Here is a 21,166-nt window from a genome sequence, read left to right on the forward strand (position 1 = left end):
TCTTGGTTCGTATACATAAAATTTTTGGAATAGACTCGATGTACATTGGATGGAAAACTACATGTGACTAGTACTATACACTTCCGTTTACAGAATTTTGATATTTGGACTATAAGTCTTTTAATATGGGTTTTAAGTTTTCAAATGAACACCCTGTATAAAGGTTTAGATAGTTCATTGCATTTGTTGTTTTAAGGTAAAGTTACGTTTTCATTTATCCTGATTAGAAAAGTATGTTTAAATCTAAAAAATGGCATTACATCACAACAAATCCATGTAAATTAAGAGGAGAAAACTCATTTTCAGAAACTCATTCAAATATTTCATGCCATGATGCTGTATGAATAAACATTCTTCTCAGTGTTTCCCATGAATAGGATAGCATACAAGGTGTACCAGACATTTTAGATAGTTCTTGTTGTTGAATTAAAAATTGTTCTTTGTGAGAACGAATCGAATGAAATTAATTAAAACGTTGATTGATGGAATAAAATTGGGTTTTCTATTATTTAGAACATTCCCTACAGCCTTCAGGCCGTCTTCATACGATATGATCGTGTATTTACTGTTATGAGAATTGAAATGTAAAGAAGTGGTTGGAGTACATTAATAATTATTTCATTGAAGTTGGTAAACATTTTATATACGATGGTAATTAGTGTACAAGCAGTTGTAATTGATCAACAGTAAAAGCCAAAATTCTTTCTGACGGATTGCCATAGGTAGAAACAATAGGTCTTAGATCTACCAGGAGGAGGAAGAATGAGATTGTGAATTTTGAAGTGTGTAAAATATTGATGTTCGAGGCCTTTTTGGAGTTAATAATTCAATATTCTGAGTAGACAACCCTTTACTGGGCTCGTAACATTTTTGGTTTGTAGGATCTTCAAGTAGTCTTTTGCACGCATGTTTATCAGATAACTGTGTAGCAACTTCTTGGATGTAATCTTTAAAATTTAAAATAAAAATTTTACACCCTTTATCAGTTGGGAGAGTAACTATATTGTGATTTTATTTTAGTTATTCACTGTGCTCTACTGCCAATGTGAAGGTAATAGTAATCGGTAACTTCTCTTTGTTACCGCAAGCACCACTACTAAACCAATCTAACACAAACGCGGTGTACCGAGATGGAAGAAATTTAAGGATGGAAGGATTACCTGAGACTGAGAGAGACAGATACACTCCGGCGGACAGGTGACGACCGACGAAGAGAACCTCAGGTACAGGATCAGGAGAGTCACAGACCCCAACACAGACACACGCCTCATGCCGCCTGCAACACACATGTATACTGTTACAGTACTGTAGTTTCTGACTTCACTTTACTGGTAGTTTTGGTGTGGTACTGAGAGAGACAGATACACTCCGGCGGACAGGTGACGACCGACGAAGAGAACCTCAGGTACAGGATCAGGAGAGTCACAGACCCTAACACAGACACATGCCTCATGCCGCCTGCAACACAAATGTATACTGTTACAGTACAGTAGTTTCTGACTTCACTTTACTGGTAGTTTTGGTGTGGTACTAAGAGAGACAGATACACTCCGGTGGACAGGTGACGACCGACGAAGAGAACCTCAGGTACAGGATCAGGAGAGTCACAAAACCCACACACGCCTCATGCCGCCTGCAACACACATGAGTACTGATACAGTACTGTAGTTTCTGACTTCACTTTACTGACAGTCTTGGTGTAGTACTGAGAGAGACAGATACACTCCGGCGGACAGGTGACGACCAACGAAGAGAACTTCAGGTACAGGATCAGGAGAGTCACAGACCCCAACACAGACACACGCCTCATGCCGCCTGCAACACACATGTACACTGTTACAGTACAGTAGTTTCTGACTTCACTTTACTAAGTCTTCGTGTGGTGAAATAAAAGTAAAGTGAAGTGGTGTTAGTGGACTCTGCACAATTAGCCTATTTGATAGAGGCTTAGAATGTTAGGGAGAGATTCATGGATATCTGCAACTGTGACGTATTCTTCACCAAAAACAAGAAGCCGCTATGATGCTGCTCCTGGATATCCATTGAGATATCCAGATGTGACATATTGGTTTCTGCTATACCCAGCGTAAGCTCCACTATTTGTTCCAGAAGTGCAATTTTAAGGTGCCGCAGTTTATTGCCGAATAATAAACTACGTATAGATAAATTATAGGTTGAAAGTGCCATCTAGAAAAGAAACAATGTTATAATTAAGTTTACCAGGTTTTTAATTTCCGTGACTGAACAAATTTGTTCTGACTATAGTTAAACTTTTAGATATTGTAGTTTTAGTCTTTGTAACTGTCATATTATATTACAAATATTTTTAGTATTTGTAGAATGACGTAATTATACAACATATAATGTTAAATAGAGAGTTTCTGTTTCAGATTTCAATCAAGTTTACAGTTATCTAAGTTTTGTCATCAATATATACTTACATGCTCATGAACTAGAACTATTAAAATATCCAGAAATAAATTTGAAACTAGTATTACGTAAGAGATCTTTGAAATGTCGGATACCACAGTTTTGTACGTTATTCTCTGTCACTATTAGAGTTGTAACCGCTTAATAATTTCAGTAAAAATTAAATCACCCTTGTTAATAAGTATATTATGAAAATAAGAATATTATAAAAATAAGTATAGGCCTATTATGAAAATAAGTTTATCAATAATTTACAGTTTAACAGTGAGTATGGAACCGTTTGACGGTATACTTAGTGTCACATAACGGTTTCGCTTGTAGTTGTTCGACAGCGTGAGTTATGGAGTCATAAATAGCTAGCTAAAAGCCTTGCCAGAGCTGACAGTAGGGTCAGTTCCATGAAGTATGCCATAGGAGAGTTCTTATTTGTGACCCTACTAACCCGCGCGTTACATGGTTATATTTGGCAAAATGTTCCTATGTAATTATTAAATATTAAAATATTTTTATATGTTTATATTTGTTATATATTTCAAATATAAAAATAATTGCTGAGCGTTAGCGAAGCCTATTACTCAATGGACTTGAAAATATTTATTTCAGTATAACTTTTATTTCTGTCCGTTCGTACGAGATCTCGAGAACGAATTGACCCATAGACTTGAAAGTTTGCATGAAGCTTCATTTGTATTTAAGGATCATCGAGTTTGATGATAGTGCACGTCCATACATGAGACTATGTGCTGCACTCCGTATGATTTGGCTGATCGTTAGATACCGTTTTTACCATGATGGCAGCAAGAAAATCATAGAAGAAACAATTTGTTACAGACTTAACAAGTATAATCATATGACACTTTAACATTGTAGAATTTGGTGGCTGGTTGGTAAAACATTTCGCTACATTCTACCAGATCCTTCAATATTCTGTTGTACCAATCAGAATCAGAAAATGTCTTTATTTCAAAAACATTAAGTTTTATAAAATACATAGTACATAGTGCGCCAGTGCATAGTATAGAATTATACTTGTGTGTGTGTGTGTGTGTGTGTGTGTGTGTGTGTGTGTGTGTGTGTGTGTGTGTGTGTGTTTGGTAACTTTAAGTTAGTTACAACATTTTATATTGTATGGTATATACAGTGTTTTATTGAAATTACTGGTTCGCCTGCAATAGTAAACAGTATAGGCTATACAGTGCGTTCCAAATTTTAATTCAAAATGAAGGGATCTTTGAATCTATAAGAGATAGAAAAAATATTAAATGGACAAAATTTTCCGTATCTTCTATGTTTTAAATATTATGATTAAACAATTTTCAAGGCAACCAAGCAGGAGGTGTAGGGGTTGAGTCACAACGACAAATTTTTACCTAATGAAACTAAAGTAAATTTTCTACTGATTTCAAAAATACCATATATTTTATACTTTCCTCGTAGTTTTCATCAAATAATTCATAAGAAGAACTCTTTTTTGTATGGTTGTGTGAAGGGAATTTTTATCCTACTATTCGGATAGTTGGTAACAACTGACCGATATTTCACTCCATACAGTATTGGAATCAGCTGCTTGCTGTTTAACCAAAAACAGTGTTTTGGATGTGGCGAGTGAACGACGCGACGACCAATCACATTAATCTGTTGACCTTGTTATTACGCACAATTTTGTCTATTTAATCTTTGCTGTATCTCTTAATCTATAGATTCCAAGATTACTTCGGTGTGCATAAAATTTGGAACACTGAATAGCAAACACTAACACCCTCAACTGTTAGTATACGGTATTAGTTTATGGATGTTCCTCTACAAAAGTGAAGAGCTAAATGTAAAAAGAGTGAAGTGAAAATGGGAGCAAACAAAGAAATTTACTATGAGGCAAGGTCTTAGTAGGTGATTCAATTCTATTGTCTTTCATAACAGTAGAAATTAAAAAAAAAATTATGGTTGCCTGTAAAGTCGGTTTTTACGGGCGAAGATTTTACGTGACAACGTCTTTTTCTCGGTAGAATATTTATTGATATGAATATTATTAAATTGCACAATAGGAACAAGGAATTGAATACAAATAAGAATTGCACAAATTTTAACTATAGAAATATATTTTGTTTACTAAAACATTGTACATAATTTGAAATTAATTAAAATTTGTTATTGTAAATGGTAAAGTTGAATAAAACATTTACTAAAATTGGAATTTGAAATTCTTGCTAAACACAGTTAAATTCTAACTTCGCGCGTGGTGATTGGTCGGTTTAGTTCGTTTGTTTGGTCGCACTGTTATGACAGGTTAGAGGTTATAATTTGTTATTTTAAATGTTTGACTAGCAATACGCGCTGTTTCTTCTCAATCGACTGAATTACGATTGATTGCAGAGTGATTTAAACTAATAATTTACTTAACACTATCAACATTTGTCAATAGTATGACATAACCTATAAACTCAGTTTCTCAACTTTTGTGTCAATCTAACAATTAATCAATCAATCATAGTTTACGATAATGAAATATCAGTGTACAATTATTTACCTTTATTGTTGTAGTTGTTGTAAATGACGAATCTAAGCACTCCACATTTTCACGAATAAACATAGTTATCTGCTTTATCCCGTGCGGCGGACCCACAGTTATCTGCTTTATCCCGTGCGGCGGACCCACTGGACGGGCATCGTAACGTTACCGGGCGTTACACTTTTTCATGAGTGACTCCGAGCCGCAACCTAATTTAAGACGTTGTCACGTCAATAACAATAACATTTTCAAACTTTAATTTATTAGGTAGGTATAGGAGAAATAACTATGCAACCTACTACGTTTTGAGATTTTATACTATGATGTTTAAAATAAAAACAAGAGAATTTTGAGGTTAAAGATCTGAACTTACCAACCAATCTGGACACAACCTGGAAAATCAAGGACATCTGGGATGTATACAAAGGTAACGAGGGTCTAGGTAGAGAGAATCGAAATTTCACATCATCAATAAGTTCACTACAACTGATCTGATCGGTTCTTTAGAGTGGATCTCTTAATTTCCGTACTCTTTTGCGCTTTTACTTAATAATTCTTTTAATGATGGTCAATGTTAAATATTAATCATATGAACCATTGCGAGAGGGTTGAAATATTTACCTTATTTACCCCGAATGTGGAAACAACTCTACTTAGGGGCCTGGCGAGCCAAAAGGTTAATCTTTACAACATAATGCCAAACGAATAAAAGTGTCTGAGAAGTAACTAACGCATAAGTTACTATACCTGTATCAAAGTTACATAACTAACATTCCATCAATATAAAATACAACTTAAAGCCAGACCTAAGATCAGAACAAGAACCCAAGAACATTACAATGGGAAGCCGACATAAGTCCCTTCGTTCCCTAATTCACGCTGCACTTTTAAGACGTCCTTTGTCTGAGTTATTGTTCGATAAACTCACAATGAATAGGTCATGGCCCTGCTGACATAACTTCTGGCACGGTTTGTACAGCACATGTTCATTTCTTACATAATTCAGATTAGTACTGTTCACTTACATAAATATCCTTGGGCTATTCGAGGAAAGTCTGAGAATGGGATTCTAATGTCAAAACACGTGTAGTCACGATAAAGAATTTGTATTGTAAATTTGACGGGATGTATATTTAACTAAAGAACCCCTAATATAAATATATTATTTAAATAATAGTTTTATATATTTAATTTATCTTTAATTTTAACGTGTTGTCATTGTATTGTTACAACAGGTATCCTAAAAGTAAATTTATCAATTAAGAGAAACCTTTTATACCCATAATACAGACAGCCGTGCGGTAAAACATGAGATAATTGTAATCTAGAAATATCGTGGCCAACATTTACTGTGGTGGATATGTTTGTCTAGGCAATCCCTCAACATTCGAATTGCCCGACTCAAAAGAACTTCAGGACCCAGAAATATTGTCCAAATAATTATGAAAATTAAGGTTCACCTCGGAGTGAAAATCATGTAACGTTTCAGTTCATCATGATGTAATCAATTCTGGGTAATATTTTTAATCAAGTGCAGGATGAAGATTACAGACAAGTGCAAGGTCCAAGTTCACAAAAAAGGTGTAAGTTCCAGGCTGATTTTCAGGTTCAGTTGCAGATGATGTGATAAATTCTGGGTGATATTGGCGGTCCAGCTAAGTTAAGAAGAGAAAAATATAGCTTCACTCATAGATATGTTCATAAGGTAATAGAATTTGGACAATATTAATCCTTACTACTTATAATTGCGAAAGCTTTATACTGAGGTGCATAGTTTGAGAACATTAGCCAGTTTCTTAAGAATACTTTTTCTGAACTCGCCATTAGTTCATTGGCACATTCTATGAACCCCTTATCCACTAGGCATTTGGGTTCATCGACTATAACCAGAAAATTACATAAATGTGTTGTATCTTTCAGTTTCAGTCAATTATACTTAATTCTTACTTAATTCCATGTTTTATATATCGATTAAATCGAGAATCTACAGATAATGTCGAGGTTTTAGGATTTCGACGTTTTTTATAGGTAAAATTACTTTTTTTGTGCTATCTCTACCATTTCATTACTTTGTTTCCATTGATTGTTTTTATGTGTACTTTTAAAAAAAAACCTTTTGCTATACTAATGCTACCATGTTTATGCTTATTTTAATAAAAAGGTAATTAACAATATTTCAGGTTCCTAATTATTATTATGAATTTATTAAATTTAAATTGCTTTGATTCGGAATATTTTACTAAAACTTTTATGTAACTATTTTTTTTCTGAAGCGACTAAAAATGTTCCCAAGAAAATTATCATGAAAACTATACTATTGATTAGAGACTTAAATAATGATTAAAAGTAATTATGGTGACATATATATATATATATATATATATATATATATACAGTCATTAAATATTTACCATTCGCAACATGCAAACCATGATATTGTATATTTGCCAGAAAAATATGCTTTCTAATAAAAGAATGTTTCAGTGCAATGCAGTGATTACTTTATAATGATATATTTGTAGATAAATATTGTTAGATGAATATAAACTAAGTTGTAACTGTAATAAGCTGTAAAAGTTTGTTTTTGTTTCAGCTTTTCCACAGTGTTGTGTTAATATAAGGATGCAGTATCGTTAAGAGAAATGTGCACTATTTTGTACGCGTATTTTAGACAGTTCCTCCTGTAAATATATTTGTTACAAGTTCCCGTGCACTTTTCAAACTAACTTAAGTAAAATCACTCAAGTTAAGGTCAAATAGCACGTTCATCGTGCCATAAACTGTGTCAATTAAACTTTAAGCTTGTCGAGTGAGTTTAAGCAAACATAGGGCAAGTTGTTGCTCAAGGGAGGTTAATTACAAACTATTGTCCCGCACAACACAAACACCCACTCACGCTTACGTGGCTACTCCTCGCCCCTCGTGAGCGTAGTGGCTCGGTACGCTGAGTTGAGCCATGATCGCTAAATAATTCCATGAGCGTAGTATTATTTTCATTTGCAAGATTAGTATCCCCGGAAAGGCAACATTTCCGTAAGATTAGCAATTTCAAGTAGCACCATGAAGTTGTACCGTTATTTAGTTTTACTTCATATAAGACATATTTTCGCAACCCAGTTGCTTGTTACTGGTTAGTATAAGTTACATCCAATGTTCTTAGAACTAAATTCTTGGCGGATTGATAACCTAATTGGCACGCGTATTAATTATTTTTGTCGGGAACTTTGTAGCTGCCGAACCTCGCTACCGAAGCAACACCTCGCGCGCCTTAAATGTATATTTTCGTATCATAAGTTAACCCTTTAATGCGAGACATCTAATTTGAATGTAATGTAAAGTAAAATTATAACTTGTAAAGCAACTTACCTTAAATGTGTTTTAATTGCCAGATCAACTTGGATAATATTTGTGGCGATGTCCTTCTGACGAGACCACGTTGTCGTGATTATAAATTGTCCCGATAAATGGCTAATACCGTCGCGATTTTATTTTAGGCGAGTTGCAGTTCGCTCTTCGAGCTCACTTCTTGAGTTCAAGCCCAATTACTTCATGTTTTAGACTTCCAGTTTACTAATCTTCCCTTTTCCGACTACAGCTGCTTTGTTGAGCCATGAATTCTGACGCCCGCGTTTAGAAGACAAGTTCACGTAAAAGGATGTTATTTTTTTAAAGTTTTGATAATTTTTAATTTCGAGGGTACAATCCATGGAACATTGGAATATTTAGGCCCATCCCATGGTATCATATTTTAGTTCATTCATAGTCTATTTAGCAGCAACGTGGCAATACTTTATTATATTTTACCAACTAGAAGTGGCGCTTTTATTTTTATTTGCCAATATTAAACATATTCGTAAACTTCGAATTTCGAGTATTTATTACTACGACCTCAGCGGTATCCAACCCCATGTGTATTGTCCATTCGGTTATCACATGCTTAAAGTTTGTTGCTGACGACGGATGATTTGAAAATATAATAGAATCTCGGACATTTGACATCGTTTGTTCACGCAGCATGTCATTAAGTTTCAGAACCACCAATAACGCTGGAGGTTGCTGTTATTCACCCGTCACAACCATCGCCATTCTGATTTCTTTGCGTATGATGACGCGCCACGATACCACAGGAAATGCCTACATTTATTTTCTCCTCAGTCTTCCGCCTTCACTGGTGCGCGTGATACTAATTGTGTAGTGCTCTTAATTATTTGTACTGACATTGCTTGAGTTCACTCTCCCCAGTCTGGAATTCATGCTGCTGGTGTACTAGTCAGGTATTACTAGAATGTTTTAATGGAAGTTTCAATACCACATTTTTAGTTTCTAAGTTTGTTTGCATGCTCATGTGTTAGGGATTTTTAATCTTGAAGAAGACGGTAGATTTAATCCTGGAAACGTTGCGTAATCTATAACGATGGTAAATGTTCGAAATCCTATAATATCATGTGATGACCAGACCCAATAATGATTAGCACTATGAAATCAGTCCACTACGATGAGAAGCCCAATGGGATGGCTCATCTCCGTGATCAGGAGCCATAAAAGATTAGCAGAACTGTGATATAACTAACCAAATTCGGTAAAAAAATTTTAGAGGAGTAGTTCAATGAGATCTGTAGGTTCTCGATGTAAGTAAATCCCAATACCTGACTAGCTTATACCTTTATAAAGCCTACTTTGAATGTTCATGTACGGTTACTTTTAATACATGTAAGCAGAAGATAACATTGCATATATACTTATCTCTTTACATGCACTTTAGTTAGAAATATTTTCATCTTCCATTCTACATTCGATCATAAAGTTCTATTTTATATATTAACATAAATTGATTTTTAAATTCAAACGTTGATGTGGTAAATACACTTTAATTTTTACTCATTTTTTATCTTTAAAGAAAGATATGTTGCTTAATACAACTAACCAATTGTGAGATGACTCTTAGTAAGGGTTTTGATGTTATCGTGATAAAAGTAGATGAACGTTTATACACATCTGTGACACTACAGGCAGCTGGAGTGAGTGACAGAGGACAGTCTCAGAGGACCGATACTCTATGTACGTTTGACCGCTACAGGTGACACATGAACGTTTATACACATCTGTGACACTACAGGCAGCCGGAGTGAGTGACAGAGGACAGTCTCAGAGGACCGATACTCTATGTACGTTTGACCGCTACAGGTGACACATGAACGTTTATACACATCTGTGACACTACAGGCAGCTGGAGTGAGTGACAGAGGACAGTCTCAGAGGACCGATACTCTATGTACGTTTGACCGCTACAGGTGACACATGAACGTTTTATACACATCTGTGACACTACAGGCAGCTGGAGTGAGTGACAGAGGACAGTCTCAGAGGACCGATACTCTATGTACGTTTGACCGCTACAGGTGACACATGAACGTTTATACACATCTGTGACACTACAGGCAGCTGGAGTGAGTGACAGAGGACAGTCTCAGAGGACCGATACTCTATGTACGTTTGACCGCTACAGGTGACACATGAACGTTTATACACATCTGTGACACTACAGGCAGCTGGAGTGAGTGACAGAGGACAGTCTCAGAGGACCGATACTCTATGTACGTTTGACCGCTACAGGTGACACATGAACGTTTATACACATCTGTGACACTACAGGCAGCCGGAGTGAGTGACAGAGGACAGTCTCAGAGGACCGATACTCTATGTACGTTTGACCGCTACAGGTGACACATGAACGTTTATACACATCTGTGACACTACAGGCAGCTGGAGTGAGTGACAGAGGACAGTCTCAGAGGACCGATACTCTATGTACGTTTGACCGCTACAGGTGACACATGAACGTTTATACACATCTGTGACACTACAGGCAGCTGGAGTGAGTGACAGAGGACAGTCTCAGAGGACCGATACTCTATGTACGTTTGACCGCTACAGGTGACACATGAACGTTTATACACATCTGTGACACTACAGGCAGCTGGAGTGAGTGACAGAGGACAGTCTCAGAGGACCGATACTCTATGTACGTTTGGACCGCTACAGGTGACACATGAACGTTTATACACATCTGTGACACTACAGGCAGCTGGAGTGAGTGACAGAGGACAGTCTCAGAGGACCGATACTCTATGTACGTTTGGACCGCTACAGGTGACACATGAACGTTTATACACATCTGTGACACTACAGGCAGCTGGAGTGAGTGACAGAGGACAGTCTCAGAGGACCGATACTCTATGTACGTTTGGCCGCTACAGGTGACACATGAACGTTTATACACATCTGTGACACTACAGGCAGCCGGAGTGAGTGACAGAGGACAGTCTCAGAGGACCGATACTCTATGTACGTTTGGACCGCTACAGGTGACACATGAACGTTTATACACATCTGTGACACTACAGGCAGCCGGAGTGAGTGACAGAGGACAGTCTCAGAGGACCGATACTCTATGTACGTTTGACCGCTACAGGTGACACATGAACGTTTATACACATCTGTGACACTACAGGCAGCTGGAGTGAGTGACAGAGGACAGTCTCAGAGGACCGATACTCTATGTACGTTTGACCGCTACAGGTGACACATGAACGTTTATACACATCTGTGACACTACAGGCAGCTGGAGTGAGTGACAGAGGACAGTCTCAGAGGACCGATACTCTATGTACGTTTGACCGCTACAGGTGACACATGAACGTTTATACACATCTGTGACACTACAGGCAGCTGGAGTGAGTGACAGAGGACAGTCTCAGAGGACCGATACTCTATGTACGTTTGGCCGCTACAGGTGACACATGAACGTTTATACACATCTGTGACACTACAGGCAGCCGGAGTGAGTGACAGAGGACAGTCTCAGAGGACCGATACTCTATGTACGTTTGACCGCTACAGGTGACACATGAACGTTTATACACATCTGTGACACTACAGGCAGCCGGAGTGAGTGACAGAGGACAGTCTCAGAGGACCGATACTCTATGTACGTTTGACCGCTACAGGTGACACATGAACGTTTATACACATCTGTGACACTACAGGCAGCTGGAGTGAGTGACAGAGGACAGTCTCAGAGGACCGATACTCTATGTACGTTTGACCGCTACAGGTGACACATGAACGTTTATACACATCTGTGACACTACAGGCAGCCGGAGTGAGTGACAGAGGACAGTCTCAGAGGACCGATACTCTATGTACGTTTGACCGCTACAGGTGACACATGAACGTTTATACACATCTGTGACACTACAGGCAGCTGGAGTGAGTGACAGAGGACAGTCTCAGAGGACCGATACTCTATGTACGTTTGACCGCTACAGGTGACACATGAACGTTTATACACATCTGTGACACTACAGGCAGCCGGAGTGAGTGACAGAGGACAGTCTCAGAGGACCGATACTCTATGTACGTTTGACCGCTACAGGTGACACATGAACGTTTATACACATCTGTGACACTACAGGCAGCCGGAGTGAGTGACAGAGGACAGTCTCTGAGGACCGATACTCTATGTACGTTTGACCGCTACAGGTGACACATTGCAATGTTAGTACTGTCTAATCAGGATATAACTGTTAGATTAGTAATGTAAAGGTAGGACCTGCCATAACAAACGTACATTTTATTTAAAGATCTTACCACCGTATTAATTGGTTAAACCGCTAGTTCGAAATGTGTTAGTTAACACACCGTGTGGTTTAAAAGGGCAACTTTAGTGAAATTAGTTTTAAGATTTTTCTATGTAAAGTGTTTTGGAACAAAATTTACTATTACAAAAACAAAACTTTGACAATGGCGTACATGATTTTATTTACTTTTTAATAAATTTATAATCATTTCAGAAATACGTAATTTTCTACGAAGGCGTTTATATTTTTAAAGAGCCATGACTGAAGTTAGCTAATTTGCATAATTATTTGTGTACAAATTAGAAACATATTGTAATGTTGCCTTAAAGTTTTTACCTTAATATCTGAAATATAAATAAAATGGCGGCTACCGAAAACAATGGACAGTTTAATCAGCAGCGCAGGTTGTCGATGAACATTGTATACACATGTTTGCAACATCTTTTATTTCGAAGAAACGTTTATTTAACAACAAACATTCTCCTGTGTACTCCGCGTAGAACAGTTGCTTACACAATTACTTCCTGAAATACTTCGGCCTCGATGTGGGGAACATATTCAATCAACAATAATCCGAAACTGCCAGTAATATGCAGTCGTCTGTACAGAGGCGAGCTTTGACGTCATATGGCGCGTAGACAGTTTCACGCTATTTTCTTTGTTGTTATTTTAGCTTTTGATTATTTCTAACATTTTTTTCCCTTAGAATTTTTGTAAATACATTTGTTGAACGGTTATAATATACGGTAAATAATGTAAACAATGCAAACTTTAATTGTTCATCCCAACCGTTAGAAAATCGTATACTTGTATCTACATTACGTACTGACCAATCTTTATGATATATATATCAAAATATTTTTAAGTCGATTTAAAAACTTACATTATTCTTTAAACAGTTTCACAATCTTAGTTTTAGCTTAAAAACGGTATTAAGCTTTAAAGTCTTCTACTAAATTCAACCAATGTTCTATCTCTTTTCGTTTAAATTTTGTCTGTCTTTACGTGTATAAAGATTGTAGACTTTAAACATGATATATTACTATAATATTAATTTTTTTGTTGCCACGATATGAAGAGACCCGCAAGAAAAATAGTTGTACCAAGTTTTATTTTTTTATTTCTAATATTTTCGGTAAGAAAAAATAAAAGACACGTATAGACAGAGAGAATGTATACGAAAAGAGATTGAACATTGGTTGAATTTAGTTTCTAGCTCCTCTTGGTTTGTGTAAAGAGTTTTATTACACCCTGTACAGAAACATTTACACGGAAAACCATGTTTCCCTAAACCTGATTCAGTGTTATATGGTAAATAGGAGATATGGTAAAATATTAAATTTGGTATAAAGCCAACTTACTTAGTTAAATACAGTAAACATTTAAAAAATTAAACACACCTCTAACTGCAATTATGTATTTTGGAGCTGGGTGTAGGGCACAAATTTCTATACTTTTAACAATAGATAACATCGCATGTATAATGATGACTTGGAACCAATTGCATTGGCGTTGTTACTAATTTGAAACACACCACCAATGATTGTAGAGGTAGAGTATCACTTACACTACATCCCGAACAGGTGCAATACAATACACTACAATACACAGTACAGAACTTGGGTGCCAATACATCTGGTAGGCCAGGAACCTAGTAGTACCTAATTAAGAAGTTTTCTTGTTATAGGGAATTTCACGCAGTTACGCGACTAGATTGCTTATTTATTAGAATAAACCAATTGAAACGAAAGCTGTTAGAATATAGAAAACCTCCATGTAGAATACATTTTTCCTGTTTGAATAAAGGATTAATTTCTTCTTTATAATAGTTAAAATTTGAACATTTTGTGACTAATTTGTGTAAATTTGGACATTAATAAGAATTCAATTTGTAGAAAGTTGCATTTGAATTTCAAAAATTAACTGAAACATAACGGAACTGAACAAAATTCGACGGATTGAGTTTAGCACGAGGGGTACAATAGAACATTAACACTAATTTTATTTCTATTTGATTCATTATTTTGTTTTAAGAAGGGAAAATCTTTATTTCATTTTAGTTTTGATTTGAAAAGCCGATTTTGTTTGAATATTAATATTCTTTGCAAAAGAGTTTTTGAATACGTATTCCAAATTTGATGGTAATATAAAGATTGAAAATTAGACCGTAAAGTGTTTTAATATTCAGTTTTCCAAGTGACATTACATTTTTTTAAATTGACTTTCAATTTCGAGTTTTATTTTAATACATTGCAATAATATTTCATAGGCGTAGATATATTTTTTGTTCACTTGTTAAGCATTGTTCAGGCATAAATAATAAATCAATATTTTTATACCTACTTGGAGATTTTATTACAATTTATTACTGGAATTTTATTCAGGGTTTTGTGACACAATAGGTATGCACTCAGCGGCCAACCAACTTGGCCGAAAAAGTTCTATTTGGTTGGCCGGTGCGTGCAGACCAATTTTGACCTGAGGATGAGATCAGATTGCACATCTCGAAACGTAGTGTTACTCATTGTATTGTATCAATGGACGATGGAAAAAATCCGGAAAACATGTAGATTCCTTCAAATTTCATCCATCGTCAAGAACGAACTTCTAACCATAAGCATTGGTTCCCGGGTCCAGATTATAATAGTATATTGTGTGACAGTATATCAAAACATAGAAGTCTAGTTGTGGTCAGAAACTTGCTAGTTTTGCGCCAGATCCCACTAATAGTAGTACTAGGCCTGGCTGACGGATCGTACTGTGAACAAATGTCACAGTAAGACTTTTTGTCAAATCTTTACTGTTTTTAGCATTTAGAAAATTAGTTCCCACCACACCAGTGGTCCTAAACTCTATGATGAGAATTTGTAGTCTTCTGTGTAAACCATAACCGTGGTATTAATGGAGCGAGCAGGTGTGATATACTCGCGTGTTTCTACACGAGGTGAGACGCCCTGTGAGACCTGTACCTACATTGACAGACGGAACTGTTGTTATGCAGCAGGAGTCTCCCGACGATCCAGCCTCGGCTCTAATCTCATGCATTTCCAATGAACTGTCATCCGTTTGATAAAATCACCATCAGTCTGTTTACACGCCGTTAACACTCTACTTCGTGACCGTCTTCCCAGGCCTAACATCTTTACGGCACGTTTCCTGCACAAAATAAAACTTTCAATTCTACTACAAATCAATAGAAAAATTCAAAATCATCAATTTTCACACAATAAACTTATTTTCTTTTATAAATTGCTCCGTATGCCCTTTCTTCGTTAATTTTAATTATATTCGTACTTGAAACAATTAGTATCATACTCGTTTTACTACAAATCAGTATATCGATCTGATCTGAGGCAAAGAACATCCCAAGGGCACATTTGTGGCCTGGCGATATGAGACAACCAGTATATTATCTTCATTACATAACCCATGAACTGTAAGAAGTATTACGTAATTCAAATTAATATTGTTTAAATTACTGAAATTTTTTTAGCAAGATTCTCGTCCTTTGTTATATGTTTATGAATTCCTCCATTGCGACCAGTGGCCTCTCAAAAATAAAGTAGTCCTGAGGTAAAAAAGTTTCACTTTCCGCGTACAATAAACCGAGTTCGAGAATTTTAGCAAGTTATAATTCACGTAACATTTTGTGTTCTGCTTGAACATTGCTAATACCTCACACAACAGATTTAAATTATCAGACATGTTTGAAATGCCAGTCCCAATCTAAATGAGTACCCAACATGAGACAGAAACAAAGTCAACCGGATAAGATTTAGACCTTATACGTCGCATGGTACATAAATATCACCTTAGCATGCTGCTAGGTGTTATTTTATTTTTTTTTTTTTTTTTTAGTTTTCAACATATAATGAATTCTTAAATTTGCTACGAAAATGGATATAAACTTTTTAGCTATGTCAATAATGCATGTTGCAAATACAATAAAATGTATATTATTAGGATTATTAGATTATTATTGTATATATGGTTAGATTAATGCATCTAAAATAATATATAGTCTCATTAATGACCAGTAAATCTATTCCACGCTGGTTAATGTAGAAGCACGATAGTATTATCACAGAAATCTGCTCATCAGTCTGACTTAATGACTTCACTAAATCTATTCCACGCTGGTTAATGTAGAAGCATATAGTATTATCACTGAAATTCATCACTATGACTTAATGACTTCACTAAATCTATTCCACGCTGGTTAATGTAGAAGCATATAGTATTATCACAGAAATCTGTTCACCAGTTTGACTTAATGACTTCACTAAATCTATTCCACGCTGGTTAATGTAGAAGCATATATTATTATCACAGAAATCTGGTCATCAGTATGACTTAATGACTTCACTAAATCTATTCCACGCTGGTTAATGTACAAGCTGGTTAATGTAGAAGCATATAGTATTATCACAGAAATCTGGTCATCAGTATGACTTAATGACTTCACTAAATCTATTCCACGCTGGTTAATGTAGAAGCATATAGTATTATCACAGAAATCTGCTCATCAGTATGACTTAATGACTTCACTAAATCTATTCCACGCTGGTTAATGTAGAAGCATATATTATTATCACAGAAATCTGCTCATCAGTATGACTTAATGACTTCACTAAATCTATTCCACGCTGGTTAATGTAGAAGCATATAGTATTATCACAGAAATCTGCTCATCAGTATGACTTAATGACTTCACTAAATCTATTCCACGCTGGTTAATGTAGAAGCATATATTATTATCACAGAAATCTGCTCATCAGTCTGACTTAATGACTTCACTAAATCTATTCCACGCTGGTTAATGTAGAAGCATATAGTATTATCACTGAAATCTGCTCATCAGTATGACTTAATGACTTCACTAAATCTATTCCACGCTGGTTAATGTAGAAGCATATAGTATTATCACAGAAATCTGCTCATCAGTATGACTTAATGACTTCACTAAATCTATTCCACGCTGGTTAATGTAGAAGCATATATTATTATCACAGAAATCTGCTCATCAGTATGACTTAATGACTTCACTAAATCTATTCCACGCTGGTTAATGTAGAAGCATATAGTATTATCACAGAAATCTGCTCATCAGTATGACTTAATGACTTCACTAAATCTATTCCACGCTGGTTAATGTAGAAGCATATATTATTATCACAGAAATCTGCTCATCAGTATGACTTAATGACTTCACTAAATCTATTCCACGCTGGTTAATGTAGAAGCATATAGTATTATCACAGAAATCTGCTCATCAGTATGACTTAATGACTTCACTAAATCTATTCCACGCTGGTTAATGTAGAAGCATATATTATTATCACAGAAATCTGCTCATCAGTATGACTTAATGACTTCACTAAATCTATTCCACGCTGGTTAATGTAGAAGCATATAGTATTATCACTGAAATCTGCTCATCAGTATGACTTAATGACTTCACTAAATCTATTCCACGCTGGTTAATGTAGAAGCATATAGTATTATCACAGAAATCTGCTCATCAGTATGACTTAATGACTTCACTAAATCTATTCCACGCTGGTTAATGTAGAAGCATATAGTATTATCACTGAAATCTGCTCATCAGTATGACTTAATGACTTCACTAAATCTATTCCACGCTGGTTAATGTAGAAGCATATAGTATTATTATCACTGAAAATCTGGCTCATCAGTATGACTTAATGACTATTCCACGCTGGTTAATGTAGAAGCATATAGTATTATCACTGAAATAACAGTATGACTTAATGACTTCACTATTCCACGCTGGTTAATGTAGAAGCATATATTATTATCACTGAAATCTGGTCATCAGTATGACTTCACTAAATCTATTCCACGCTGGTTAATGTAGAAGTACGTAGTATTATCACTGATATTTCCTAATTAGTCTGGTTTTATTGACCTTAGTAAATCTGTTGAACACTGGATAATGTACAATCATGTATAATGTTATCACTTATATATGCTCATCGATCTGACCTAATGACTTCAATAAATCTATTCCTTGCTGGATAATGTATGAATCATGTAGTATTATCATTGATATTTCTTAATTAGTCTGCTTTTATCGACTTCAGTAAATCCCATTGCATGCTGGATAATGCAGAAGAATGCAGTAAAAGACATTAACAGGTTATTATGACTTTAATCTAAAAAAACTACATTTCAAGAGTAGTTGCCACAACTCGATACCGGTATATGTTTACACAGACGTAATGACGTCATCTCTTGTATTCATTATGAGATATGTTCGCAGTAGTCTTGACAACCCACGCTGGACCATTCTACGTCATATCTTGAGATAAGAAAATATCAAAAACAAACGTGCATTGGAACTATTCCATTTCCATATTTTCTCAAAATCCAGTCTCATAATTTAAAAATATTTAAAGTTTACATGAATTCCCATCTGCATGGCACTTATTACAACCAAATGACAGACAAGACCAGGTTAACCTATGCAAGTACTTTTACATAAATTTAAGTTTCGCAAATAGTTTACTTCGTTCAGAAGTTGATCCTATCCAGACATATTTCTAATAACATGACAATTAATATAAATATATTATTTTGTAGTAATTTGTTTAAAAGCACTAACAAGGTTGCTTACTTCAAAAACGAACCCTCCAATAATGATTTTATTTTATTTCAGTGAGGTACTTCATTTTCAAAGAAAACAGCATAACACCCATATAACTAAACTAAAAGTGATTAGAATAATAGCATAAACAATTTATTTCAAAAAATCAAATGTTATTAAAAAACAATGAGATAAAATTAAAAAACCAGGAGTTTAATGTATATGTAAAAAATTTGTAATTACATTAAAGACAGTAACGGTGAATTTTGGAAACGCTCAGGTTCATTATTTACTAAATCATGTTGGTTCTTCTTTATAAAAATCGTTATTACTTTAACCAGTTTTTCCACTTAAGTGGGATTGATTATACTTTCTTTGAATACAAAAGGCCTCAAAAATAAAATTGATAATTATTGGTGTTTTTATTTTTTATTAAGTAATGAAATCCAGTAAGAAAGAAGCTGATGCAATATACTAACAAGGTATTTGCCGTTACGTCATGAAAAAGTTAAATTTTCTCATTTGATTCATAAAAATCCTTAAAAAAATATTTACTGTCTCTAAAATTCATAATAAAATTCTGTTTTTGTGATAGGTCAGTATTTTTAATTTTATGTTTATCATATTTTAACCTATTTATTAATTTCAACGAGAACAGTTACAAATTTCGTTACAAAGAAACAGGAGCTCTCTCATTTTGACAAGGTTTTACGCTTTAGCTAATTGACTATTATAGCGAAATGGACCTGCATTGGTAGATCTAAAATTTCATTAAAACCATTTTAGATTAAAATTTTCATTTTAAAAACGTATAATGTTATATTCCCATAGTTTAGAATAAGATGAAATAATAGGATGGGCTAATCTTTTGTCTATCAAAGAAGTAACATGCTTAAGCTTATACATTTTCATTACCGGTACATCTCGGCTTCATTGAAAATATCTCACACACTTCTAGTTCGATAAGTATGTAGAAATTGCCAATTAAAATTTTGAAAAACTTTTATACTCTTCTCGTACTGAAATTATCAAATATATATATTATATATATATAATATATATATATATATATATATAATATATATATATCTTGGGCACATTACGGGTACTTCGTCATAGTAATAAGTTTGGGGGAAATGGCTTCCATAAGAGATATTGAATGTACACAATTTTAAAGGTACACACACAAACTCTGTATTTTATAGCATGTTTATAATACTAGTAATGTATCCTATAAGTAACATTTATAAAGAATAATACAGCATTAACACACATTGTACCTTACTGTATACTGTATACAATTCAGTCTTAAGAGACTATACCAAGGTAAATAAAATAACAAACTAGGTAATTATAAACATCAGTAAATAATAAAAATATATTAGGATTATTTCAAAAGAGCTTTTGTGGAAAATGTTATAAACTAAACGAACTAAAAGTATGCCGGTACTACGGTTTAAAAGTCAATTCATTCAAAACCTAACATTGACATTGACATTTGACATTTAATAATTTCAGAAATAATTTTAGCATATTTATCAATATTAAAAATGTTTTTAAGTTAGTTGGAATTAGAGTACATTGTTTGCATACAAGTAAAATTTCAAGTGTATACTTACAATGCTCGTATAATTTGGCCAATTTTGTGAAAATGAACAGGATATTTTGAATTTGATCGTGTTTTTAAAACTGCTTTTCAGTGTGAACACAATCTTTAAAGGTAGATTCAACAGACGAAAGCTCTTATGAAAACAGACCTTCCAATTTATTTGTGTCACTACAAGAAGTTTCACCTAGGTACATTAAAACAGTAAAATAATATTACCATATGAACACAATTTAACTGATTGGTCGATAATTATTCATCCTAGACATACAACCAATGTATTGTGTTTTTCACCACATTGGTATTACACACCAATCTAAAGTTGCTCGTGAAGATAATTCCGACCTGTAACACTGTTTCCGTTCCATTATTTAAAT

The 21,166-nt window shown here is 34.8% G+C and overlaps 1 protein-coding gene across 3 annotated transcripts in view; it reads right to left on the minus strand.

Moving 5' to 3' along the window:
• The window catches only part of LOC124358023 (chondroadherin-like protein), a 124,213-nt gene that overhangs the window by 3,423 nt on the left and 99,624 nt on the right, over positions 1-21,166 (minus strand). For 2 of the 3 annotated variants that reach the window (XM_046810275.1, XM_046810276.1), the window contains exon 3: positions 1,161-1,276. In XM_046810275.1, the coding sequence (XP_046666231.1) occupies positions 1,161-1,271 (111 nt within the window). In that variant the 5' untranslated portion in view covers positions 1,272-1,276. Of the gene's footprint in view, positions 1-1,160; positions 1,585-21,166 lie in introns of those variants that run through there. The other variant, XM_046810274.1, reaches the window with a different exon arrangement.

This window comes from Homalodisca vitripennis, chromosome 3 (assembly GCF_021130785.1).
Source record: "Homalodisca vitripennis isolate AUS2020 chromosome 3, UT_GWSS_2.1, whole genome shotgun sequence".
Classification (NCBI taxonomy): domain Eukaryota; kingdom Metazoa; phylum Arthropoda; class Insecta; order Hemiptera; family Cicadellidae; genus Homalodisca; species Homalodisca vitripennis.